The following is a 26,732-nucleotide window of genomic DNA, read 5'->3' as shown; positions in this document are numbered from 1 at the left end:
CTTACTCCTTCTTGTCACCTCTGATGTTACTTCCTCTCAAGGTGACCTAGGTGAATGACTGTCTTTGGACCCAGCTGGTGCTAGTCACAGGGAGTTGACGTCTGCTCTGTCCTGACTGACTGTATTGAGCAGAGCCGGTAGGCTGTGAGGTGCTTGGCAATTAGGATTGAGGTCTGCTTTTCGAATATGCTCAGTTTATCCACACAAACATTTCTTAAAACGCCTACTATACAAAGATTATGGTAGTCTCATGCAAACAGATGCCTCACACCAAGTGGCAAATCGTTGGGCAGACAATTCCTCTGGGGAATCCTCTCCAGTGAAGGCGCTTGGGGAGCAGGCTTGACCCATGCTTCTGAGTCCTTCAGCTGTGGCAGGCTGGGAGGACGGTGCTGTTGGAAGTTCCCGATGGTCATTGAGAGCAATGATCAGCACTGACCAGTGCAGCAAAGGTGCAGGAAATGCAATGATTGCTGGAGCCAAAGTCACAGGGAGGCCACTCTCAGAGTCCCTTTGCCAATGGGGATCCCTGCAGAGGCTTGAGATGCCATGTCTCGGGAGCACAATCCTGGGGCCGCCTCCAGAGTTCTGTTTTTTTCGTATTGTTCCAGTGGGTGTTAGCTCTGGGCTTCAGGGGCTCACAGCTTAGGGCTGGTTAGTAATGTACAGGAACTGCCTTAGGTTTGGCTCATATCGGAGCCGCCTTGTGGTTGACTCCATAACATATCTTGCGAGCGTTACTTTTTTCCAAGAAGTCATCGCAGGCTTTCAGGCTGAGCTCCCACTTGTAGAGCCGTTCTGGTTCCGGACTGCTGGACTCTGGGGCACACTGATATGAAAGTCTGTCCTTGGCACTGAATGCCAGCAGCAAGGATTGCGGCTGAAGCCCAGTGCCCCTGGAAACCACTGGAGTTGGGAACCTCTCTCTGGAGGCTTAGGGTGGGACTGAGAATGGAGGAAGGCCCAGCAGGGGTGTATGAAGGCTGCCTGGGCTTGGCTTCCTCTGGCTGTGTCAGCTCCTTACTAAGTAACACTTGTGGGCCCAGCTGAGCAGTGGCCCAGAATATTCTTCCCCAGCTGGACTCTAATGGCATTGTGACCTGAAATCAGGAAGTTCTAGAGAGCTGTAGCCCAGCTGTCCTGTTAGGGGTGGCTGTTCTGGGTAACCTCTTACAGCTCAGCATCTGGGAGGCAGAGGGGGCCTTGGTACAGCCGGCAGCTTGGGTAAATTCAGTAAATGCATAACCAACCCAAGGGGGACCTCATGCTTGGGTACAGTAAGGGGAGGTGTTAGCAGGAGATAGGAAGGGGGCTAAAGGTGTGGCTGGGATGAGGGATGCCAAACAGGAAGAGAAGCTGGGTCTGGAAGGTTCTGTGGCGTCAGAAGACAGCATAGCGTCACCTTGCAAGCATTCTTTAATCTTCATCTATAACAGCGAAGCATTGAAGGTGTTAACGTGGGGAAGCTTGGGAGAGCTGGGATTCCTCCTGTCCTGCAAGCTCTGGATCCTGTCTCAGAACACTTCTTGGCTGGGCTTTTGTTTCCTCATTTCTTTTGTACTCGGGGAGCCTTGAACTTGGGTGTTCAGGCTTACATCTGACCAGGGTTACATGCCAGGTGGTCCGCCCTCCATCATCTGCGTGTTGCTGATGTGTGGATTTCACTAACTGCAGAGTGAAGATATTTCTAGAACAACCCAAACAACAATAACAACAAACAAGACTGTACAAGCAAAAGCAATGCAGTGCTCTATTTGTATCTCCTTTGCATTATGAGTTGTGGAGAGATGGGCACAGTGCACAGGAAGACTCGTGGGTCCTGTGCAGATTCTGTGTCCTCGGCTTGTGCATCTGTGGGTGTGGGTGTCTGACAGGGTTCCCAGATGAATCCCTGATGCTTCTCAGTGTACAGCTGTCCTCTAGGGGCACTGAAAGTGTGTCAGAGAGGGATTTGGTTCCTTTCATTCTCTCTGTTTTATTATGTGGCGTTTCACGTGTTTTTCTTAAACTGCCACTGCCGGTGTCCTCAGCTGTGTGACAGGAGATGTGAGATGGAGTACGGAAGACAAAACAGTGAAAGGATTCCTCCCGAGTCTAGTGGGGTGAACCAGTGAGTTTACTGGAGCGAGCACGGGTGACTCAAAGGCAGCTGTGCCCTGAAAAGCCCACCCAGCCTGGGTGATGACTCACCAAAGCTGTATCCCTGGAGTTTCCTGACTCGCAGGCAGTGTGGCTGGCTGAAGAATCTCCTCTCCCCAGCAACTGTTACTGTTTATATAACACTGGGGAGGGACCTTATAAATCTGTACATTTCAGGAACTTCTTGGAAGCCATTGTAATCAGTTACACACCTAGCCTAAACCCGCTGGCTGCAGGCGCTTCCTGAATCTCCCGGACTTTGTACAGTGTTGAGTGCTGACCTCTTAGCACCCTTGTAGTCAAGTGGTGAGAGCGTCCTTGTCAAGTGGTGATAGTGTTGTTGAGAGGCTAGCTGACCTTACAGCATCCTTGTCAAGTGGTGGTACTGATGTTGATGGGGTGGTACACAGGGCTGTGGGCACCAGGAAGAGAAATGCAGAGCCCAGAGGAGGAGGAAGGACCTGCTGGCACAGGGCAGTCGAGGTTGGAGGGTGCTGGGGTGAGCCAGGAAGGTGGTCAGTCCCTGAATGCTCTTCCTGGAGGTGGACCAGTATGGGCAGAGATAATTTTCAGGTCTGAGTCCTGCTCCTTCTAGGTCTCCTGTGGGTGGTTGTGGCCATGTCTCCTTCCCTCTCCACCAGAGAGAGAAGAGGCAAGATGGTTGCTTGCTGGGACACCACTGAGCTGTGGGGCTCCCAATGAAGGGAGTAGCAATGACATTAACGATGGCCAGAGGGCTGCAGCTGCTGTGCTCTGAGGCTCCAGCTTGCAGAGAGAACATGGGTTGGTTGCCCTTGGCAAGAGGGAAGCCTGGTTTGTCATGAGATGGGGTGGTGACCGGTGTCCCCAGACCCTGACCTACTTCTTGGCTTTTCTGGCAGACAGAGGGTACCCGTCTGCAGAAGGATCTCCGGACCTACCTGGCTTCTGTTAAAGGTAGGGTACATCTGTCTGCAAGGAGCTGGGGCTGCAGAGCTTTGGGGCAGCTGGACCATGCTTGTGGTGCTGATGTCCCAATGGGAGATGACATGTGGGAGTCCATGTACCTTCTCCCTACCCCACAGCCATGCATGAAGCCTCCAAGAAGCTGAGTGAGTGTCTCCAGGAGGTGTATGAGCCCGAGTGGCCTGGCAGAGATGAAGCAAACAAGATTGCAGAGGTAAGCTTGGGAGTGTGGCCTTGGTTCTTTCCCCAGGGACCCTTTGGCCTTAGCTCCTTTTCCCAGGATGTCTCACCCTCTGGTGCAAGTTTGCACCAGATTCTCCGGGACTCCTTTGTCACCTCGCCTTGGCCAAGCTGCCTTCCTTTTCTGCAGGCTGTGCCTTTGGTATTCTTCACACTGGAGTTTGCGAAAGTGGATTATGGCTGACCCTGCCAGTCTTTACTATATTTGACCCTTTCTGTCATCCTAGGGACGCTGCAACCTCAGGAAACCAAGGCTCTGAGACTCCACAGAGCTTTGAGGGGATGGGCTCAGGGACATGAGCTGGGGACTGTGTGGCTTAGCTCTCTGAAGCACTCCTGTCCCTGTGTTTTCAGAACAATGACCTACTATGGATGGACTACCACCAGAAGCTGGTGGATCAGGCTCTGCTGACCATGGACACCTACCTGGGCCAGTTCCCTGACATCAAGGTAAGAGACCTCTTTGTCCACTGTCTTGCTTTGGTGGCTTGGAACTTACAGAAGGAGATGGAGTCTGGGAAGCCTGCCATGCAGGACTGGCTCAGGCGGGAGGTGACTGCCCTGTGGTCAGGTATCTGCTTAGCCTGGCAGTTGGTCTCTTCGGTACTGGTCTCTCTGTGACCAGCCACCAGCCGGCTTGCGTGACTTCCTGGGGGTTGGGGAGGAGATATAAGGCATTGATGATACTCCAAAGAAACGATTTCACCCAAGTCTAGTTGAGTTTCTTGGAGTTGTGCTTACCCTAGCGTGAGTGACAACTTACAAAGGGGTATCCCTGGAGCTCCCTGTTCAACTTGCAGGCAGCATGGCTACCCAGAGCATCTCCTCTTCCCAGTAATGGTTACCACTTATATAACCTCAGCTAGGACCTTAGGTGTGAGGATGTATGTAAGGCCTTACGCTGTGTATTTGGTAGGGTGTATGTTGCCTGTTAACGCTCTGTGTGTGTTTATCTTATTGAATGTTCAGAAACCCAGTTGCTTCTGTTAAAACTGAATACATGCTTGAAGCCTTGTATGCTAAAGTCTCCGCCAATGCTACCAAACCCCTAGGAGCTGTATCCATAGAGGCTCAGGAGTCTGAGGCACCTAGGAGGGCTGGGAGGGCCGGCTCCCTTATGCACGCCAGTGCAGATGTATAAAGCCGCTGATGGAGTGGGTTCGGGAGATCTGGGGCCTGCGAACTGTCTCTAAGGATCCCCCCGCCTGGTTTAAGAAGAGATTTCGCTCACATGACATTGGCTAGGTGGTTCTGATGGATGAGTTTCTGTTGCCAGAAAAGTGGGTGAAATAGAGGACTGGTTGCCCTGCAGAGTGCAGAAGGCGCTATGGCCAGATTGGGGTCTACTTTAGTTCTGCTGCGTTTACCTTGCCTACAGTTTCCGGGCCCAGCCTGGGCAACTTGGCATCAGGCCCCATTGAATCCCCCTCCCTCTGCTCCCTAGTCTCGCATTGCCAAGCGGGGGCGGAAACTGGTGGACTATGACAGTGCCCGGCACCACTATGAGTCTCTTCAAACCGCCAAAAAGAAAGATGAAGCCAAAATTGCCAAGGTAAGGGCTGGGGCAGGGACCGGGAATCAGAGAGAGGTTAGTCCAAGGTTCCCAGTCGTGGGTGGGGATGGTGCTGAGCCCCGTGCCAGATAGACAAAGATCCTTCGGGTGCCTAGGCAGGAGGGTGGGGGCTGTTGCTGGCCTATTTCTGCCCCTTAGCCCTGCTCTGAGGCAATTTTCCAGAATGAGAATAAACCCGGCTTAGGTTTCCCTGGCGTGGCGCTATCCTGCTTAATGCACCGAGTGGAATTCTGTCACGGGATCCGATATGACCCTGTGTTGTTGGAACAAGCCTTTGGGCTGGTCACAGGGGTGGTGGGTGGGTGGCAAAGCCCAGTGTGCTCAGCTCCTCCTACATAGTTGTTTTGTGGTTACAGTTCAACCCTCCTTTCCATGCCCACTTGGGTGGGGTTCCCCTTATTTTCGCAGCCTCAGGAGTTGGGAAGGGGAGAAGCATTACCTGCTTTGGACCGGCCTCTGGATAGGGGCTGGCTTGTCTGTCTCTATGTGGGGTTGTGGGCTTGGTGTTTAATTATCAATGTCTCTGTTTTTTTTTTCCTCCCACCTCCCTCCTGTCTCTCCTTTCTCCTTTGCCTTGACCTCTCCTTCCCTTCCTCCCTGCCCCCAGCCTGTCTCGCTGCTTGAGAAAGCCGCCCCCCAGTGGTGCCAAGGCAAACTACAGGCTCATCTTGTAGCTCAAACTAACCTGCTCCGAAATCAGGTGATACTGGCTTCTAACCTTGCACGTGCTGGCGCCTTCTGGTCTGTTGTTCTCCGCTGGGTGTCTCTCTGCCCGGCCTCCGCAAGTTACATTAGGGCAAGGGAGGGCTTATCTTCTTTCTGGGGTTTGGAGGCAGACAGGGCTGGGGTCCGAGCTGGAGGCCTGTGGCATAGGGTGGGGTGAGGTGGGGCTTTTAGATGCCAACTGACGCAGTGTCCTGGCGGATTGGGGCCTAGGAGTTGTGGCTAAACTGGGCACCCACCCGGGTCTATGCTTTCTTCAGATGGCTGACATCCAGTACGGCCCCAACCAGAAACACCTTTGAGTATCTGCCCTCTCTGGGGGCTTCCTTAAGCTGTTTGGAGCTCCAAAGTTATTCCGGGTATTCTGAGGAGACCTATCTGCCCCCAGAGGCACTCTTACTCCCAATATCCCAGAGCTGGCTGTAGCTGAGCGGGCCCCATAACTCCAGCCCTGGTCGTTGGCCTGGCTTCCATGTAGGTGGTCTTTGCTACAGAGGACCCAGAACTTGGCCACTGGAGGAGACTCCAGGAGGCCTCTGTGTTCTGACTGGAATGTGAAACCTATCAGGGAGACCTGATAGGTCTAGATGGGTCCTGTGATGGTTACATAAAGGAAGAAGGTTTTAAGAGAGTTTCTATTGGACGCTGGGCCTGCCAGTGAATCTTATAGTCGTCTTGGTATCCTGAACCTGGAACTGGCTAAAGTTTGGCTGGGGTCTGCTGGAGGTGAGGCAAGTAGACCAAGAGATATACATCACATTTTTTTTCCTTCCCACCTTGCTGAGACTCAGGAAACCCTTTGTAGTGGGGATAAGGCAGGTAGTTGAGACTTGGCCCAGGAAGAGGTCAGATTTCTCCTGGACAGTGCCCCATTTTTCCTGGGCACCTCCTGATTTCGTCATCGCCAGCCACATATATCAGATGTCCAGGAAGGGGAGGGAGGGAGCTCCAACCTGACATGGCTAGCTGCCAAATTTCTAACCTGACCCTCTGCCTGATTTCCTGAAGGCCAAGGTTTGGGGCTCACTTGGGAGGCACTGAGGTTAGGATCAAGGTGACTGGTCATTCAGAGCCTGTGGGCACAGGCCGACGGGTCTGGAAAATACCCAGGCAGCCTTGGGAGGCAGAGCAGGAGGACTATCAGGCAGTAATGGGCTGAGAGGGGATAGGAGGGAGAGCTGAGACCAGGTTTGTTTGTTCCCTCCCTACAAGGCAAGGGGCACTCTGAATGGGTTGGAGAGGCCCCTGGGATGCTGTAGGGCCTGGGATGGGGTCTACCTGATTCTTTAGGGCCCCTGAGACAGGAGTGGGCGGGGAATCCTGCTCAGGAGGGCCCTTAGTTCATTCTGCCAGAGCAGCAGGGGAGGCTGAGGCACAGGGTTACCTTTTCAAATGCTGGGCTATAGATGGTTCATTTTCCCATGTGACTTCTTTCTCCCTTTGGGACCTCTCCTCCTAATGCTAATGGGAAAACTGTTGCAGCTTGGGAGTTACCTTTGTCACCAGTGGGCTGTTGGCTGACTCTGAGCTTAAACTGGAGACTGTAATCTGCCCTGAGGGTGGACTGGACTTTTTAGGAGACATTGTATCCTCTTCCAGCTGAGCTTGTAGAACTGAGGCTTCTTGTGGCTCTGGTTGGTCCTGGAAGCTCTCCAGACTTGCTTGAGTCTCTTGGGCTTGTCTTAAGTCTGACCCAGTCTCTCTAGCCAGCGCCTTGCTTTTAGACTGGAGAGGGGTGTGGGGGCTGCTGGGCTCCTTCACTGCCCACAGCGCTGCCCTGCTCTGTCACTCTTCTGTGCTTTAAAATGGACCTGCTCTTGTTCTGTGCAGTGTTGCTGGGGCACCGGGTCTGTGCTCGGAGTCTTGCCGCTCTGAGCTGCGCTGCCCCAAGGGAATTGTTTGTATTTAGATAGACATCTCCTTCCTTCCTTCTCATTTGTGTGTGTGTGTGTGTGTGTGTGTGTGTTAGTCAGAGGACTCAAGTGTCCTCAGGTACTATCTTAGTTATGGTTTCTAACTTGTGGAGGAAAGGGTTAATTTGGGTTACACTTCCACATCACAGTTCATTCAAGGAAGTCAGAACAGGAACTCAAACAGGGCAGGAACCTGGAGGCAGGAGCTGATGCAGAGGCCTCAGAGGGATGCTGATTGCTCTTACTCCTCATGGCTTGCTCAACCTACTTCCTTATAGAACCCAGGACCACCAGCCCATGGATGGCCCCACCCACAATGGCATCCGCCCTCCCCCACTAATTGTTAATTTAAAAAATGCCTTACAGGCTTGCCTACAGCTACGTTTTATGGAGGCTTTTTCTCAGCTGAGTCTCCCTTCTCTCAAATGACTCTAGCTTGTGTCAAGTTGACATAAAACTTTGGAGCACAGGCACCATCTCCTTTTTTTTTTAATGTGGTCATGCATATGTGGAGGTCAAAGAACAGCTTTACGGAGCTGTTTTTTTTTTCCTTCCCTTCTTCCATGGGCTTCAGGGATTGAGCTCAGACTGTCAGGCTCCCATGGCAAGTGCTTCTCCTTGCTGAGCGTTCTACCACACGAGACAGGCTTTCTCACTGGCCAGAAACTTACCAAATAGACTGGGCTGGCTGACTAGTAGGCCCAGGAGACTCACTTATCTCTTTGCTGGGACAGCACACACAACCAGCTCCTGCTTTGTGTGTGTGTGTGTGTGTGTGTGTGTGTGTGTGTGTGTGATGCCCTCAGAGGCTAGAAGAGGGAGTCAGGTCACCTGGAAATGGAATTAAAAGGGGTTGTGACCTTCTTGATGTGGGTGCTGGTACTGAATTTGGGTCCTCTGGATAGTCAGGAAGCCCCCTTTAACATAACTACTAAGCAATCTCTCTGTTCCCTACTCTCAAATTTAAAGTGGGTTCTGGAGATCAAACAGAAGTCCTTATGCGTGCACAGTGAGCACCACAAATTTCCTGAGGCCTCTTTCCAGCCTCACTTTTAAAGGTTTGTCGTGTGTATCCCCCCCCACCCCGTTTTTAATCAGATTCTGATAACACACACCCAGGAGCCCATGTGTTACCCGGAGTGTATGATAATCAGAAGCCACGGGCGTCCCTTCTTCCACCCAAGGCTTCAGCTTGGGGTCCACTGGGGCTGGGTGCTCAGCAGGCAGGTCCTGGTGTGTCTTAAGCTGGGTGTGATTTTTGTCTGAGTGGTGTTCTGGCCAGCTGTGGGCTCAACACCAGCCTTAGAATGGGAGGCTGCCGGGTTGTGAGTCAGACTTGACTGAGTCAGCCCTGTCTGTGTGACTCACCTGGTGCGGGGTCTAACGCCACCGTTTGGTGGATGCGGGTACTTTTTAGAATAAGAGATGTAGGGAGAGTCATGGGTACTGGGCATGGACACCTCAGCCCAGCTCCTTCCTCCCTGCCTAATTCCTTTGTCCTTCTTAGAGGTACTGAGACACTGCCTCTGGCCCCTGGTGGGAACAGGTCATGGGAGAGGGATTTGTGGGGGGGTGGGAAGCTTCCCCAAGAAACTAACAGAAACTGGAAACCACAGCCAAGTGGACTCTGGCCCTAAAAAAGCAAGTAGGAACCTTCGGGAGGGGTCACAGAAAGCAGTTGCCAGCTAGCTGAATCTCAGGGCTGAGACTTGGCTCAAGGGAGTTAATGAAAGTGGGGCTCCACCGAATCTGGGGTCTGCCTTTGTGTTCCAGCTCTCTAGGTTGTTTGTGGCCAACCCCTGCCCCCGCTCTGTGTATGTGTGTTTAGGCCAGGGATCAAGCTCCAGTCCTGTCCCTGAGAGGTTGTCCACGGTAGCATTTTGAGACAGATCTCTCACTGGGACCCGAGGCACATGGTTCAGTTCAGCCGGCTAGTCAGTGAGCTCCAAGGATCTTCCTATAGGCGCCTCCCCAGAACTGGGGTTTCATCATCAGGCTTTTTATGTGGACGCTGGGGTTCAAACTTGGGTCTTCCTACTTATCCTGCAAGTAATTTACCGACTGAACCATCTCCCCAGCCCTTGTCTCCAGTCGTCTTATTGGATTTCCCTCTAAACCCTCCTTTTTAGTGACAGCTCAGCCTTCCCATTCCCAGAGTGTCCCCTTAGGCCCAGCTGTTGCAGCCCTCACGTCTCCAGTGGGAAGTTCTGGGTGGGTAGCTACATCCAGTCTAGTGTCTATTCTGCTTAGGCCCTGGGTTCTGCATCCAAGCAGGAGAGGGTACCAGCTGTTTGGGCAGGTCTGCCTCAGCTCCCCAGGGCAGAGTTCCAAGCGCAGGCTAATGGACTCCACTGCCTCTCCATCCCAGGCAGAGGAGGAGCTCATCAAAGCCCAGAAGGTGTTCGAGGAGATGAATGTGGACCTGCAGGAGGAGCTGCCGTCCCTGTGGAACAGGTGAAGTCAGGAGGGGTCCGTATACCTAGTGGCCAGCCCGACCCTGTGTCCGCCTACCCACTCCACGGCTCTGTGCCTCTGAGGATGCGGCATGCAGTCACGTGTGATTCTCATCATGTCGCCTCCTCTCCCTCCGGCAGCCGTGTAGGTTTCTATGTCAACACGTTCCAGAGCATCGCGGGCCTGGAGGAAAATTTCCATAAAGAGATGAGTAAGGTAGGCCAGAGCGATCCTGCAGGGCAAGGGGTCAGTCAAAGGCAGGGATGGGGAGCTTGGGCACACTGGGGACGGCTGTGGGTGCTCCAGTCCAGCCCCAGCCCGCCATGCTTTGTCCTTCTCTTCTTGCCTGGATCCATGTTGCTGAAACATGATCCGCCCCTTCTCCAACTCTCACAATCTTCTCAGGCAACTCTGATGGATATTTTCCTCGATCTATAGGAAGATAATAAATAAGTTACCGGAATTTTTATAATAATAAAAAAGTCTCCTGTGTTTCTTGAGATAGTGAAACGGGCTGCTTCTCTTCCTGAATCTGGCATAGGAGGGCCAAGTCAGCTCACACTTGTATGCTGTGTTAGAATGGAAGCTGAGTAACAGGGCCACTCGAGACACCTTCTGGGGCAGCTTTCCCACTCCTGAGTGACAGGGCCACTCGGGACACCTTCTGGGGCAGCTTTCCCACTCCTGAGTGACAGGGCCACTCGAGACACCTTCTGGGGCAGCTTTCCCACTCCTGAGTGACAGGGCCACTCGAGACACCTTCTGGGGCAGCTTTCCCACTCCTGGTGGCTGTTGTGACTTTGTCTCTTGGACTCAGAGGAATGAAGTGACGATGGTGGATCCCAGGTTTTGGGACTGAAGAGAACGAGTCAGTTTGGGGCCTTTTCCTGACTACAACCCACTGTTTAAGGCCTCTCCTTTCTTTCTGTTTTTCCTCCTCCTTCTTAAAGACTTGAGGCAAAGCCTACAACACTTAGGACTGGCAAGATGGCTCAGTGGGCAAAGGTGCTTGTCACATAGGCCTATTTGGTGACATGAGTTTAGTCCCTGGAACTTGGATAATGGTAGAATGAGAGAATCGACTCTACAGGGTTGTCCCCCAGTAATAAATACGTAAATTGAGAAAAAATTCAAAACGGGTATTTTAGGGAAAGAAACCTTTATGCAAAGTTAGTTCAAGGCACAAAAGGCACAATTATGTATTAAGTAGGGAAAAAATTTATCTCTGCACTTCCTAGTGGCCAAAGCAAAAAGAGAAATGTTGTCAGTGATGAGACCCATGATCTGTGTGGGGCAACCCTCTTGGCTTTTGGAGAAATTTCTGGAAGTTGTAGGATGGTTGAGAAGCTTCTTGCCAAAATGACCTTAATAACTAGGGTTAACAAACATTAACTCTGCAATCTGCAGAAACGAGTTTTAAGAAATAAAATGGTGAAGTTCCTTGTGCTGGAAATCCAGCAAGGTTGAGGCTTCAGGCAGCTTAGCGAGACCTTATCTTAGACTGAAATGGACAAAGAGGTGGGGATGTGGCCTAGTAGTAGAACATTTACCTAGCATGTGCAAAGCCACGTTAGGCAAATGCTCAACTCTTCCCCGACCGGGAAAAGGTGAAAACAGTGGCTTTCTTGTGGCATTTAGGACATCCCTTTAAAGAGCAAGAGAGAAAAGGTGGCCCTCAGAAATAGGAGCTGTTGGCAGTCCAGCTCATGTCCCCTGATTACGCTGTTAGTTGTCTGGGGTTCATTGTGCTGGTCTTCCTTCGATGGGGGTCAATGGAGCTCACTCCTGGTAGAGGCGGGGGCGGCAGTGAGGAAAAAGGGGGATTCCTGCAGGAGATGTGCTTGTCCCAGCCTGCTTCTGTTCACTCTTCCCCTGCAGCTCAATCAGAACCTCAACGACGTCCTGGTCAGCCTGGAGAAGCAACATGGGAGCAACACCTTCACAGTCAAGGCCCAGCCCAGGTGGGTCAAGGCAGGAGGGTGAGGTCTGCGGGGCCTGGGACTTGATGGCCAGCACCACAGGGGCAGCTGCTCCCCGAGACTCTCTTGTCCCCCTTGGTCTCCACGGGTTCGACCCTCAGTCTCCAGGAACCTCCCTAGCTCTCTGCCCCCTGGCATCAGGAAGCAGCTCCTGTAGTCCTGTTCTGTGGAGGAAAGAATGTGGCCAGGGGGCCTGCAAATGCCTGGGCCTTTGTAGAGGTAGAGGACAGGGTGGAGGCGGAGCTTGGTTGTTGACAGAGGTTGTGGTTCCTGGCACACCAGCCTTCCTTCCTCCTGCTCAAGGTAAGGGTCAAGGATGAGGGCAGTGCCTCTAGGCTTTGTCCTTTGCTGCCTTTCCTGGGTAGCTGCTAGGGGGTCCCTGTCTCCTGAGGGAGAGGGCAAGCAGCAGAAACAGACTGGAGTCTGGTATTACCCTCCTTCTGTGTGTGTGTGTGTGTGTGTGTGCGTGCGCGCACACGGGTGTGAGTGAAGGAAAGGGGGAGGGGTGGGTATTGATTGTGTATGTGTGTGTGTATGTTTGACTGAGTGCATGGGCATGGCAAGCGTCATCCCACGTGTCTGCGAGGTCTCCGCTTCTTGGGTAACTGGTCCCCTGCCCAGAACTTTGAGGGTTTCAGTGAACCAGTCTTATTCTTTTCTCTGCCCTAAAAATAAAACATGCAATTGGCAAAGAGGAGCCTGCAGGTGTCCTGGGGAGCAGGGGGGAGGGAAGAGGGGGATGAGAGCAGATATGAGTCTGTGGTCACTTTAGGAAGACCTTACCCAGTTGGAAAGACTGTGGGGCCCAGGCTGGGTGAGCAGGTGCTTGTCTGTACTCTCCACTAAGGTAGCCCATCTGTGGCCCACCCTGCTGTCCTGTAGCCTTCCAGGATCAGTTAGCAACTATACTGGGCAGAGGACAGACAGGAGGAGCATGGGGTACAGATTGAGGGCGGGGTGGGGGGCGAGTCCTGGGATGGGAGGCTAGGGGAGATAAAGGTGAAGGCGGGGGCATCAGGAGCAGGCTGAGGATGGGGAAAAATCCTGGGAGAAGGGCAGAGGGAGGAAGGCTGAGAACAGGTGGAGAACAGGGACGGGCTGAGGGCAGTGTGGGAAGGTCAGACAGGTTGGATGGGCCAGACTAAGGGCAGGTTAGGAAGCAGGTAGAGGGTTAGGTCATTTCTTAGAGGCCCCTGAGCAGAGATGGAGGAGAAGGCAGCAGAGAAAGGCCTAGTTCCCAAGGCTCCTCCTCCAAATGAAGCACCCACACCCCACCATTCCCACAGAAAGAAAACTAAACTGTTCTCACGGCTGCGCAGAAAGAAGAACAGGTACCGCCATTGAGTGCAGTGCCGTGGGCCTCTGGGCCCCACCCTGACTGCGCATGTGCCTTGTGACCTGTGCCCTGCTGAAGGGCTCACTAACCCCTAACCTGCCGGTGTGTCCTGTTGCTTGGGGACATGTGTCAGGAGGGGGTGGAGGACCTGGGATGCGAGGGAGGTAGGCGGTACAAGGCGGGTGGTTGGAGGGTTAGTGTACCCCTGTCCTGTGCACACCCTAGAGTCCACTAGCACACAGGTACTGAGCAGGGACAAGGAGCCCCACTGTTGAAAGCATCCCCATTACACTGTATTCTACTTTGCTATATATTCTTCAGGGAGGCAAGTGCACCCCCCTAAAAAACAAGGCCTCCTCAGACTAGGCATCTGGGGGACCGGTCCTAGTGGACCTTCTAGAATGTCTAGATCTTCAGATGCCAGCACCATAGCTGATAGTTACAAGTGGCTCTTGAGCAGCTGAAATGTGTGCATTTTGATTCTGGAAGCCATGATGGTGATGCTAATTTATTTAGCTGCGGTGGCTGCTGCCTGCTGCCTTTCGCAGGCACCGATAGGTCCCTGCTCCTGCATGTCCAGTGGCTGCAGTGTGTGTCCCCGACCCTTCATGTCCCCAAGTGGACCCTGCTGCTCGCTTTGCCCTCTCTCAGCTGTCACTTCTCTGCAGTGAAGCCACCAGCGTGGAGCCGTTTCTCCAGGGTGTGCACTAAGTTGAGGAACCATGGGAAGGAAAGTGCAGAGGTAGTGAGGGCTCCTGGGCTGTGGTCTGATCTGTGCAGGTGGGAAGGCCGCTGGAACAGGTCAGAGGGGAGGAGCCTGCATGGACAGGATGCTGCCTGAGGAAAGAGAGACTCACTTTGCCTCTAGGAAGTATGGCTTGCTTGTGCTGTGGACATTGGGCGTTTGGACATAGGCAGGGAAGAGACTGGTTCTCACTGGTTCACCCCTGCTTTGAAGGCAAGCCCCCTATGAACCATACAGGATCGTGCCTTGTTCCTTACACTTCCAATCTACACGTGCACACAGTTCCAGACAGGGATGCCCAGGACACACATCAGCACACAATTTTATATTTTTTTACACATGGATTCATGGGGTTCACACATAGATGCACTGATTTACACACAGGCCCACGGGGCTTACTCATCCACACAGTTTCACACGCGGATCCCAGGAGCTCACATAGGTACACGGCTCCACATGTGAATCTGTGGAGTTGGCGCATACATACATGTCATTCCCCGTGGGCACGCTCAGGGAGCTCACAAACTGCTCCATGTCTTCTAGCCCTTGGTCCCACTAACATCATTCCCCTTTTGTCCTTCTGCAGTGACAGTGCCCCTGAAAAGGGGAACAAGAGCCCTTCACCTCCTCCAGATGGCTCCCCTGCTGCTACCCCTGAGATCAGAGTGAACCATGAGCCAGAGCCGGCCAGTGGGGCATCACCGGGGGCCACCATCCCCAAGTCCCCATCTCAGGTAGGCATGCTTGCTGTCTCCACGACCTGACCTTTTCCTTCTCTTCCTCTGTTGCTTTTGTCCCTTCCCCTTTCTCCATCATCCCCTACCTGGGGCCAACACAGGTTTTGAGCCCGAGGTTCTGCTCCGTGGAGGACTGATTCTGACCTCAGTCTCCTTGGGCTACACTGAACCTAGACTTTCTCGGTGTTCCTGGTCTACTTGATGATGGTTTCTGTAAACATTCCACAGAAGTGAGCATCTTCCCCTTTCCCGTCTCCCCATCCTGTCGCCTTGACTCTTTCTTCCATCCTCCCTAGCTCTCTGGATGTTCAGCCTTGAGTAGCCAGTCTCTCTCCAGATTCAGGAGGTCTTGTCCTTCGTCTGGTAGGGACTGCGAGAAGAACCCTATCAGATGGTCTCATAGGGCCATCAAGGAACAGAAAGAGAAGGGGCTCCGTGAGGAAAGGCGGGTGGGGGGACGGGTACATGGCCTCAGTTTCTCCTCTGTTCCTGTCCTGTCCTCTCAAGCCCTCTGGGTTCCCGCAGAGTTCCCAGGAGCTAGCACCTGGGTTTGGTTGAAAGAATTGGGTCCTCTTGCTTCTGGCCATGGGAACTTAGGGCAGGAAGTCAAGAGGGCAGTAAGAACCCTCACCTGATAACGTACTGCCCTTGTTGAGGTTGGGCCCCAGGCTATGGCCAGACACCCTTCTGCTCACTGGGTCTCTCACTGCCTTGGGCAAGTGGTAGAAGCCAAGATTAGGGCAATCCTTCACCCGATCGATCTCCGTATGTGGTCCTTGTGGGGACCTAGTTCAGGCTGGCTTCCGTAGGCATAGCCTGAGCCTTTGGGCAATCCCAGCCTAGGGAAGAGGAGGTAAGGCCTGTGTGTGTGTGTGGGGGGGGGGGGGTGGTCAGGGGAGGCGGCCTTTAACTCCAAGTCCCTTCTAGGTAAGTAGGGTAGACCTTCCTCCAGTGGGCTACGGGGACATGTCAGGCATTGAGACCTGATGGGTCACTCGCTCTGCCTTTGTTTACCCCCTTTGTTTCTGTCTCCTCCCTCTTTCTCCTTTCTTTTTGCACAGTGGTTTTGGACCTCCATTCTTGGTTTCTTCTCTTGGGGTGGCCTGATCCCTTGGTGTCTGTTTAGGGGAACAATGACTTGTTTGTTTTCCCCCACTGCCTGGGAGTGACTGACTAACGTAACCATGGCTTTGTCTCTGTCTCCCCGTACTGTGCTCCACCACGCCTCCCATGCTTCCTCCCTTGCTGGCCCACAGCTCCGGAAAGGCCCACCTGTCCCTCCGCCTCCCAAACACACCCCATCTAAGGAGATGAAGCAGGAGCAGATTCTCAGCCTTTTTGATGACGCATTTGTCCCCGAGATCAGCGTGACTACCCCCTCCCAGGTCAGCCGTGTCCACCGCGGCCCAGTCTTCTCCCCTTGTCACTCTTTCTCTTACAGCATGCATGGCCTTCCATTGTCCACGCTGAGCTCCAAGCTTCTCTCAAGAGCCAAGAATTTGGCTGGAGAGATGGGCTGGAGCCTCCATCTTTGATCCATCTATCTCCCCTTTTCATCATTCTCCCATCATTTCCATTCCACCCACCCGAGCATGCACCACGGCGGGATAAAGGGATGTGCTAACCACAGGTCTTCCCTGTTCTTCATGGCGGAGGTCAGCTTGGCTGTCACCTCACACTGACTGGTGATATAATGGGGACATGGAGTGGCTGGGCAGCCATAGGGCGATCCCTGGTGCGGGTGACATTTGCCTGGGAAGGAGTCGCAGGCATTGTTCTAGTTAGAGATATCAGAACTGGGCCAGAAGGGACAAGAGACAGACTCAACAAGTGGTGCAGGTAGGAGTCAGGCAGAGCCCTGTTGGGTACTGTAATGACCAAAGGGCAGAGACTAATCTGTCAGCACTGCTGCTTCTAAGTGTCATGAAATGCCCCCCCTCAGGTGGAGACAAAGACAGAGCCACCTTCTGTGCTGGGAAAACATCTTGTTAAGACTGGAGCAGGCAGACACACTATCAGAGCAGCCTGGGGTGATCAGCTCCCTGCTTCAAGCTGGCCTTAAGCCTCCCACCCTGTGCAGGGCTTCCCTTTCGAGGAGGTGGCTATCCTAGATCCTGGGGACTTCGCCAGATCCCTTCCCTTCACAGGTGTCTCTAGACTCTACCTTCCCCAGGATCATTTGTACATCCCAGATACCTGGAGAAGGAGGCCAGGGTCTGAGGATGGGACTGTGGAAGGGGCAGCTTGGAATGGAGAACAGGGACCACTACAACAGGAACCTAGAGAGGGTGGGCTTTTAGCTCCTGTGGAAGGACTAGGGGGTGGAACCAAAGCTCCTCTATGAAAGAAGGTGATCCAGAGGCCAGGAGGAATAGGTAGTGTGGGAATGGGGCTGAAAATCTCCAGGCTCGCTCCTTGTGGGGCCATTCCCTTCCTGAGCGTGCCTGTGTCTTGAGGGTGCCTGGGCAGGTGGCCAGCATGTGTTTAAGGTGAGAGATATGGGATATCATGGGGGGAGATATCGTAGCTACTTACTTATGCCATCTTGTTTGGTTTTCAACACCCCTGTGAGGGGCCATACCCCGTTTACCTGCTGAGCTTCCCATGGTCATGTGTCAGAGGGAGCCATTGAATGGCCCACCAGGCTCCATGTATGCCTGTCTCTCCCCCCCCCCCGCCCCCATGTCATTGCACGCCTTGCTTGCTGCTTCTCATCTCCATCTGCAGGGAGCCGGGACTACCAGTCTGTTGGGGTGGGAGAATACTTTGGGTGGTATTACATGCATGGGGGAGGGCTCATGTCGTCCACGGTGCTTGTGCCAACAGGCTGCTTGGTGTGTGATGTGGTGAGCAGTCTGCACCTGTGCAGTGTCTTGGTCTTGTGTGGGAAAGAGTCGTTTGCCAGAGGCAGGACTGAGAGGAGACGAGCAACACCCTAATTGTGGGCCTCCCCCGACGGTGTTGCAGGAGCATTGCTGTCTGGACTTGGGTGACCTCTAAGAAGTGCAGAAGGGGTGAGCCTGGTGGCTGTGTGACAGTGGTGCCTCAGGCACCTCCACGTCCTGAGGCCATGGCCACGAGGTCTCTAGCCCAGCTTTCAGACAAGGCTGAACCAGAAGGAGAGTCAGCTAAGGGTCAACCAGAGGCCACTTGTTCTGGGAAGTGGGTCCACTTGGCTGGACCCAATTGAAAGGGATCCCAGATTCTCATGCTGTTTGGGCTTTTAGTTGTTCCCAGGACCATAGAGGCTCCTCTGAAGAGCCACAGGCCACATCACAATCTTTCTAGCCTTTCTTGATCGGGAGGGACATGGACCTGGGGTGTTATCTCCGAGTTGGGCCCCCATGGAAAGCAAGTGGAGGTAAGAAGTTGCTGGCCTGAACTAGTAGGTCTGTAGCCCCTCGCTGTCACCTGAGGGCTGTGGAGGGGGCACACGGCACCATATCCTTGATCGAACTCGGGTGGCGTCTGCCAGAGCTCTGAGGGGGAAGCCCACAAGCAAGACAAGTTTGTAGTGTCTTGAAGGCAGCTAAGTCAGAGTGTCCCTGGGGAACTGCGGTTGCCTAGCACCCACCCAGCATTGGAAGCCTGTCCCGGTCAGCTACTGCTGACTTGTTCAAGGGTCGCTTTCGAGGGTCTGGAGAGAGATACCTCTCATGATGGCGTATACTGGAGCTTTATATTGTTGGTGGAGATCTAGCGTCATATACACTGCTGGGCTGCATCCAGGTTCCCCAAAAGGGAATCCCGAGGTATCTGTGGGTATTGTCTACAGCTGTAATGTAGGTACCCCAGTGCCTGACACTGGGATCCCACAATGAAGGTGCCCTTTCCTCGTCCCTAGAGTTGGATGGCAGGTAGGGGTGTCCCAGAGAGTGGTTTGGATAGGTGCCAGTGTGAAACCTTTGACCTGGGGTCTCTGAGCTGGAAGACTGAGGTGGGCATGTTCAGCCCAGGCCACAGCCTTGTGCTGCTCTTGATACACAGGGCAAAGTCAGGTGAGCTTGTGGGGGCGAAGGGCCGAGAAGCCATGGGAGTGATCTGTTGTCAGCTGCTGGAAAAATCTGGCCGGTTGTTGGATGTCCTAGCTGGCATCAGGTGTCTTCACGCAGTTGGGGGCCTGTACTAGTTTGTGTAGTTGTGGATAATACTTCTTCACGCGTGTGTGCAAATGTGTGTGTATGTGACTCCATTTTCCTCGGTGTGCACAAGGCATAGGCTCAGTCTGTTGCTAACTGCTTTCTTCCTCTGCTGCTGCTGTTACCAAGTTTGAGGCCCCTGGGCCTTTCGCAGAGCAGGCCAGTCTACTAGACCTGGACTTCGATCCCCTTCCGCCAGTGGCAAGCCCTGTGAAGGCACCCACACCCTCTGGTCAGGTTGGTTGTGCCCACCAGTGCCCATTCATGCGCCTGAGGACCAGGCCTTGTGCTTGTGGGAGCCATATAGACACAAGTCTTCGGGGGTGAGGGGACAGCTCACGAGGCCTTTGGCCCAGTGCCCTAGCCTCTTACCTCTTCAGACATAGGGCAGAGTAGATGTGAATTAGCTGGGTTACTCTCACTCTGGACATGTCCCACAACCTCCAGCATCCTGCCCAGACTGTGGGCCTCCCTGAACGGGGCTTTGAAGCCCTCAGAGCCCAACTTGGAGCCTGCCGGGTTGGGGTGTGGGTGGGGTCCCTGGGTGTGCTTGCTATGCTGTCTCTAATCTCTGTACTAACTCGGTCCTTTTCCGTTACCGCTTCGCTCAGCCAATCCCGTGGGACCTCTGGGAGGTAAGCCACGCCCTTGCTCCGCACCAGTGCCCACAGCCCTGGTGGCTGCTTCTCTCTGTGCGGAGGCGCACTCGTCCCTGTACCCAGTTTGCATGTGGCACAGTCGCTTCTCCATGTTCATGTGCACAGGGGGCCACCGAGACTCCGTCCCTCTGTCAGAACCACAGGAGTGGGCTCCTTGGTGTCTCAAGACCGTGCCCTCCATTGGTTAGAGTCCAGGTCTTGCTGTTTACTTTCACAAATAGCCAGCAGGTCATCTAGAAGAGTCAAGGAGTCCTGGTTACAAGGCAGTATTAGAACACTGCTTTTCTGGGGACCCACCCCTGGGAGCCCTGGGCATGGGGATTCAGAGACTTGGAGAGACTCCGAGACTCACACTTGGAATGTGCCCAGTAAGCGGTTACAGTAAAATGTAGGTTCCAGGACACAATCTAACAAGGACCAGTCAATGTGGCAGGTGCTGCTGGGCCACACAGCAGCCAGGACTCTGGGGGGGCTCAAAAGTTTCTCTAAAAGCTTTGTTCTATAAAGTGCTGCTGAGTTTGATTCTCAGTACTCAGGCAAAAACTCCAGGCATTGGGCGGGAATGACAGCTCAGTGGTTAAGAGTGCTTCCTGCCCTTCCTGGGTTCTAGTCCTGGTTTCCACACCAGCGAGTGTACAACTGCCAGTAATTTCAGTTCCGTGGGGTCTGAGCCTTAGGCTCTGCAGGCCCCTGCACACATTTAGTACATGTACACCTATACGGGCACACACACATACATGTAAATACATAGCAAATAAATCTTTTAAAAAGATACCGACTGTGGTGGCCCATGCTTGTAACCCCAGCATCACTGGATACTGCTTGCCAGCGGGCCTAGCACTGAGCATCAGTTTCAGAGAGAGACCCTGCCTCAGAAAAGCCAAGGGTGTGTGTGTGTGTGTGTGTGTGTGTGTGTCTGTGTGTCTGTGTGTCTGTGTGTGTAGTGACTGAGGAGACTAAGAGCTGGACCTCTGGCTTCCATACACAAGATCATCTATGTCACATATGTGCATAAGCACACACATGTACACACACACATCACATAGCACGCACACATACACCACACCACACACACACAAGTCTTTCTGTAATTGCCAGAGAAATACGGCTGGAGTGGGCTGGCAGGGCCATTCTGCCCCTTTTGGTAGATGCTGTGTTATGAGGTGGCATCATACCTGCCTGACCCCTTGATGGTGGCAGGACCAGAGCAATGGGAGGCAGTTGACCTCACAAAATTCTGACTAGGCTGCTACCCCAGGCCACATCCCTTGTTACTGCTGTCCACTGAAGACCACCCTCTCTTGTCTCCTGCCCTTGTCCAATATGCCTCCCCCACCCGGCCTTCTCACCCCTTCCCCATCCTGGTGGCTTGTCACTAGCCCACAGAGAGTCAAGCTGGCGTCCTGCCTTCCGGGGAGCCCAGTTCTGCTGAGGGTACCTTTGCTGTGGCCTGGCCCAGCCAGACGGCCGAGCCAGGGCCTGTCCAAGTAAGTGCCCCCTTGTCCCCATCTGGCATAGTCCCATCTCGGGTGTAGCGTGGACAAAGAGCCAGAGGGAACACACAGTGTGGACAAGACCTGAGATGGTGTCACTACGTGGTACCTTAGTGGTAATCATGGCTCAGATTACACCCACCCTCTTAACCTCAGAGCAGCCCTTCAGAGTGGGAAGAGAGGGACATTTCAGAGGCCCTAACAGGTTTTTGTAGGCATCTCCCAGAATTTCCCTGGCCTGTCTTCATCATAACCAATCAACCAGATACTTTCTTCTGCTGCATTTGAGGACGTGGAGGGCAGAAAGGTCACGTAACTAGGTTCCAGTGCTCAGAAGCGGCTGAGTCTGAGTGTTGGTAGAAGCTAGCACGTAGTGGCGCCTTTGCCGTGGTCTCCTGTAGTGCTGGCTCTGATGCTGTCCCTGTGGGGATAATGGCAGCCAGGCTGGAAGAGGCTGTCTGACATCCTAAACATGCTTGGTGGGTCCGGGCTCACGAGTGGGCTCCCCTAAGCTGTGAGGGGCCAGCGTGGCTGGCAGAGCGGGCAGGAGGAAGCTGGGTATTTAGAGGGAAGGGCCTGTAAGGCTTAGGTGGGGGCAGCATGCATGGTAGTATGCCATTCGGTGAGGTGTAGAGCATTCTGCACACACGTGTCACACCTGTGTTAGCCAGGATTTTCTCACCAGTCGCCTCCTGTACAGAGATGTCTGTCCTGCCGGATGCCCCTGGATTATGCGAGACACATTTCTGGGCCAACCAGGCTCCCTTACTTGTACGCTGCCCTCCTGTGATGTGTCCTGGATATGGCATCCCGCTCCGTGTCTGATCCCTTGCTGGCATTTTATGTTGCAGCCAGCAGAGGCCTCCGAGGTGGTGGGTGGAGCCCAGGAGCCAGGGGAGACAGCGGCCAGTGAAGCAGCCTCCGTAAGATGGCAGGGACCATGCCCTGTTTTTTCTTCCCCATTGTCTGTCTGTCTAGTGCTGTCTGTCTTCTGCCTGCCTGCAGCTTACCTGTGTGCCTCACCCATGCTGGTGCAGGCCGCAGTTCCCTGGAAGAGCACCGGGAAGGGTAGTTTGGCACCGGACATGAACGCATCCCCTTCCCTCTTGGTGCCCGACTTTACCCGTGCTGCCTAACTCCCCGGCTCTGTTCGCAGAGCTCTCTTCCTGCCGTGGTGGTGGAGACCTTTTCAGCAACTGTGAACGGTGCCGTGGAGGGCAGCGGTGGGACTGGGCGCTTGGACCTGCCCCCGGGCTTCATGTTCAAGGTGAGCTTAGCCTAGCTAACCCTAGAGCCTTTGTCCCAGGTGCCTTGGGAGCCAGGGTCACCTTCATTTACAGGCTAAGATGCTTAGCCCAAGAGCCCTGTGGCTGTGGCTCACTCTTAACGGAGCCTCTGAGTCTACTTTAAGAAAAGCCTCCATTTTTCGTGCCCTGGATGGGGGGACACAGCCCCTGGACATGCTCTCCCAACTTCCGCAGGTGCAAGCCCAGCACGATTACACGGCCACTGACACGGACGAGCTGCAACTCAAAGCTGGCGATGTGGTGCTGGTGATCCCCTTCCAGAACCCAGAGGAGCAGGTGAGCGAGGGGAAGGGGGAGTGTGGGGGTGGGGAGTGGGGAATGCGGGGGTGGGGGAGGATGGGAATTCCCGTGAGCCTAGTGGAGTGGGGTGTGGAGGACGGGAATCCCGGGGCTGCTGCTGCAGTGGTGGTTATGGACAGCAGGGGGCAGCAGAGGCCCACTGTAGCAGGGTGCGGCTAGGCTACCATTCATTACCTGAACCTCCTTCACCCCCACCCACCCCCAATCTTACTTGTATTATTCTCCCTGTCCCACTCCGGTCTTTCCTTCCCATTTCCCTCCTCTGTCTGTGCCTCTTTTTTCAGCCTGTTCTTTTTCTTTCTTCCAGCTGCCCTGCCAACTTTCTGCATCTGAGTTTGTTTCTTGTCTTTGCCATGCTCTTGGGCACAAGGCTTGTCCTTTTTTTCTGCAGGGTTCCCACCTGCAGTGATAGAGCATTAGGCAGGCTTACATCTGCCATCAGAGCTGGCTCCACGCTGTACAGCTCCTCAGCTGCGTTCTTAGCTGGGTCTTCTAGGCCTTTGTCACCTCTGCCACCGCCTTAACGTCAGTTAACTTTGGAAGGCAGCTCCTAATGGACCTGCTGTTGCTGACTCCTCTGCCCCAGTGCCACTTTTGGCATAACGAGCCTTCATATTGCTGGTAGAACCCCTGCTGACACTGAGCACCTTGGCTGGCTCTTGCCCTCAGTAGGTGTGGGCTGAGCTGCAGGGAGTGCCCAGGCTTGAATATCCCGTAGCAGCTTGTGTGTGTGTGTGTGTGTATGTTTTGTGTACCTGTGTGCATGCGTATGCCTGTGTGTTGTGTGCCTTGTGTATGTGTGTTATAGAAGACAACCTTACTTATTATTCCCTAGGAACTATCTACCTATATCTGTGATAAGGTCAGCCCGTCTCTCCTTCAATGCTGGGATTTCAATACACACCCCTACTTCTGGCTTTTTACCTAGGTTCTGAGGCTCAAACTCAGAGCCTTATGCCTTGAGTGGGAAGGACTTTACTAACTGAGCCATTTTTCTAGCCCCATCTGCTGCTGTTCTAAAGTCAGAGGTATCTCCTGGCCACTTCGGTGGGTCTTTCCTAGCTGGGTGGGGTTTTGAGAAGCGTAAGCCCTGGCCACTAGCCAGCAGGAAAGTTGTGTATGGGTACTAGAGGGCTTAAGATGGGTTATGTACAGACTCAGTAAAGTAGATACAATGCAGATAATGATAGAATAAAATTGTAAAGACCCGGGAGGTTGCCAGGCATGGTTCAGCTTTGGGACAGTCATGGAACTCCAGCAGTGAGGGCTTGCAGAGAAAACCCCTGTGCGGGTTAGTGTTGAAGGCAGAAGCAAGTAGGGATTGAAGGGCTTCATAAAGTGGATTTGGGACCTTCTAACAAGCATGTTCGACCTGTAGCCTGTGGCTCACACGTGCCCTTGGGATAACTGTGAATGCGATCTAACATAAAACAGTGAACCTATTTAAAACATCTTGTTTTGTTTTGAGACAAGGTCTCATGTGTATTGGGCTGACCGGGAATTTACTGTGCAGCTGAGAATGATCTTGAAGTTCTGATCTTCCTGCCTTTGCCTCCAGAGTTCTGGGCTTGCTGACCACCAAGCCTTGTTCATGTGGTGTCAGGGGTGAAACCTGGTGGATGCCGGGCAGTCACCCTGCCAAATCAACCATATCCCAATCCCCGGTAGTAGGGGATTTTTGTTCTTTTGCTTTTCCAACTCGACTGACCAGTTCTCGAGCACGAGCTTTGTAGAGGAGAGCAGCTGCCACAGCATCTAAACGTTGGACACATCTACTAGAGGCTTGAGATCTTTATTACATTATTTATTGTATGTGTGTACGTGTGTGTGTGTGTACTTGTGCATGCGTGTGGCATGGTCCATGAGTGGAGGTCAGAGAACACTTTACAGGAGCCTTTCCTTTTTTCCTTCATTCCACCAGGCAGGCCTCAGGGATTAAACCCAGGTTGTAAGGCTTGGTAGCAAGCACCATTATTCACGGAGCCACCTCACTCCCCTCCTCCCCTCCTCCCCTCCCATGTTTCTTTTTCAGCACTGGGTGTTGTGTTGAATCAAGGATCCTACTACCACACTAGATCCACAGCCCTCTCTTTTAAGTTTTAATTTGGGGTCGGGATCTTACTAAATTGTTCCAAGATGACCTTGAATTCACTCTGTAGTCCAGGCTGGCCTTGAACTTGTTATCATCCTTTCTCACCCCCCCCCCCCCCAGAAGGTCTGATTAGAAGCTTTTAACTGCTAGTACTTCCAGAACTTCCTTGCTGTTTATAGACGTCTGGAGACTTGGGAGGACAGTTGGGATCCTCTTAAAAGTTGTTAGAGTTTGGAAAATCCCATACCAGAGAGAGACACAGGAGTCAGAACACCCTCCGGGGTCCTTAGAGTTGACAAAGCAATGGGATCGGAAGGAAGTTTCAGCTGGGAGGGGGAGAGAAAGAAGAGGAGGGGAGGGGCAGGTGTGTTGGGACAAGGGAGTGTGTCTAGGATCATCAGCAATCACAACTGGGCTGTGAGATACTATGTAAGCTTGTATTTCTGGCTGAGGCAGGTGTTTGGAGTCACTAGGACTGTCTGGAAGAGCGGTGGTATAGTTAGCATGTGACAGCTGCCATTTGTCATGGTCTACAGCCCTTCTTCTTTTAGGACCTCTTCCCAGAACAGGTTGTAAGAGCTATGAGAGGGCAGGTGGCAGCTGAGTGTGGCCTGGCTTGGCCCTTCGTTGTATCTGAAGGGTCTGGATACCAGGAGGGATGCATTTGCAGGGAGCAGATGGTTATGGGCTGGTACTGAGGACATAGTTGAGGCTTAGACCAGTGCCGTCAGGCACAGAAGATTCAGAATAGCAGGCAGGCAGACAGACAGGCTCCTCCCAGGCCTGCTTGGGTCTTCTTAGTGTACTGGAGGGTGTTGTGACGTGGACCTGTGTTACCCACGCTCTGTTGGCCGCAGGATGAAGGCTGGCTCATGGGAGTGAAGGAAAGCGACTGGAACCAGCACAAAGAGCTGGAGAAATGCCGGGGCGTCTTCCCGGAGAATTTCACCGAGCGGGTGCAGTGACGGCGGAGCCCCTGCAGCCTTCCGGTGTGTGAAGAACACCGTTTCCCAAAAGATGTGTGCTTTCCTTTTCTTTGTTTTTCTTCCTCTCTTTTCTGTTTTTGTTTTGAAACTCTTAAAAAATGTCGGGAAATTGGGGAGTGGAGACCTAAGCCAAGAGGTGTTTCCCCAAAGATGAAGTGGTTTTCCAAAGAGCCGTCCGGCCCAGTTCAGTGGACTTCTCCAGTGTTCCCGAAGCTGCTGTGTCCCCCTAGTTGAGTTCCCGGTGCCCGCATGTTCAGGGCGGGCCGGGGGCGCTGAGCCACCGCCACACTTGCCTGACGCTTGGCCGCGCCGGGCGGGGCTTGGGTCCTCTTCTGGCAGCTGCCGTGGGTGGGGCCTGCACACTGGCCCAGCCTGGTCCCGCTCTGCAGACCATCCGTGTGCTGTTTGAATATAAGCCCTAGTGTTCAAAATGCAGCGAAACAAACAAAAAACCTGACAAAACCACCCAGGAACAGTGCATATGTCTTTCTTCGCCTCTGTTGTGTGAGGGGGAGCCAGGCCAGCTGAGGCCTTTATACTGCTGATGCCCCTCAGTTACTGGGTGTGGGAGACTCTGTCTGCATGGATGCCGCCTCCCCTAGGCTAAGGGCACGTGCTCTCTGGGGTGCCCACTGGTGGTTGGTTAGAGGACAAGTGATGGACACCTCCTGGAAACTGTCCTAGGTGACCTTATTTATTACTTCGGCACTTAGAGGGTGGGCAGTGGATGCCAGGGCGGCACACAGCGGATCAGAGCCCTGAGGCCTGAGGAGACCCTGGTGGCCTGCGATGGGACCTCGGACTCTATGGAGAGCGCATGTCCAGCAGGGGAAGGGTGAAGGTAGATGGTGAACCAGTTCCGTGGTTACCCCTCTGTGCCCTCTCCCCACGGCACCTCTGGAAATAGCTGCCTCATGAACAGCCAGAGAGGTTCAGGGTCCAGGGCTGCAGAAACCGCCTGGCCTCCAGAGA

General features: G+C 53.6%; 1 protein-coding gene across 13 annotated transcripts in view; it reads left to right on the top strand.

Annotated features, from left to right (window-relative positions):
• Window positions 1-26,225, top strand: part of Bin1 (bridging integrator 1) — a 59,561-nt gene extending 33,336 nt beyond the window's left edge. For 2 of the 13 annotated variants that reach the window (XM_075969043.1, XM_075969045.1), the window contains exons 3-20: window positions 3,021-3,075; window positions 3,204-3,298; window positions 3,679-3,774; window positions 4,769-4,876; window positions 5,505-5,597; window positions 9,902-9,987; window positions 10,128-10,203; window positions 11,866-11,948; window positions 13,253-13,297; window positions 14,634-14,781; window positions 16,041-16,169; window positions 19,053-19,160; window positions 19,535-19,558; window positions 20,962-21,069; window positions 21,927-21,998; window positions 22,232-22,342; window positions 22,557-22,658; window positions 25,632-26,225. In XM_075969043.1, coding sequence (XP_075825158.1) covers window positions 3,021-3,075; window positions 3,204-3,298; window positions 3,679-3,774; window positions 4,769-4,876; window positions 5,505-5,597; window positions 9,902-9,987; window positions 10,128-10,203; window positions 11,866-11,948; window positions 13,253-13,297; window positions 14,634-14,781; window positions 16,041-16,169; window positions 19,053-19,160; window positions 19,535-19,558; window positions 20,962-21,069; window positions 21,927-21,998; window positions 22,232-22,342; window positions 22,557-22,658; window positions 25,632-25,739 — 1,647 coding nt within the window. In that variant the 3' untranslated portion in view covers window positions 25,740-26,225. The remainder of the gene's footprint in view (window positions 1-3,020; window positions 3,076-3,203; window positions 3,299-3,678; window positions 3,775-4,768; window positions 4,877-5,504; window positions 5,598-9,901; window positions 9,988-10,127; window positions 10,204-11,865; window positions 11,949-13,252; window positions 13,298-14,633; window positions 14,782-16,040; window positions 16,170-19,052; window positions 19,161-19,534; window positions 19,559-20,961; window positions 21,070-21,926; window positions 21,999-22,231; window positions 22,343-22,556; window positions 22,659-25,631) is intronic. The other 11 variants (XM_075969044.1, XM_075969046.1, XM_075969047.1 and 8 more) reach the window with 11 other exon arrangements.
• The last annotated feature ends 507 nt before the right edge of the window (window positions 26,226-26,732 follow it).

The sequence above is a fragment of the Microtus pennsylvanicus genome, chromosome 4 (assembly GCF_037038515.1).
Source record: "Microtus pennsylvanicus isolate mMicPen1 chromosome 4, mMicPen1.hap1, whole genome shotgun sequence".
Lineage (NCBI taxonomy): Eukaryota > Metazoa > Chordata > Mammalia > Rodentia > Cricetidae > Microtus > Microtus pennsylvanicus.
Note: the sequence above shows the minus strand (reverse complement) of the source record. Positions and strands in the feature narration are given on the sequence as shown.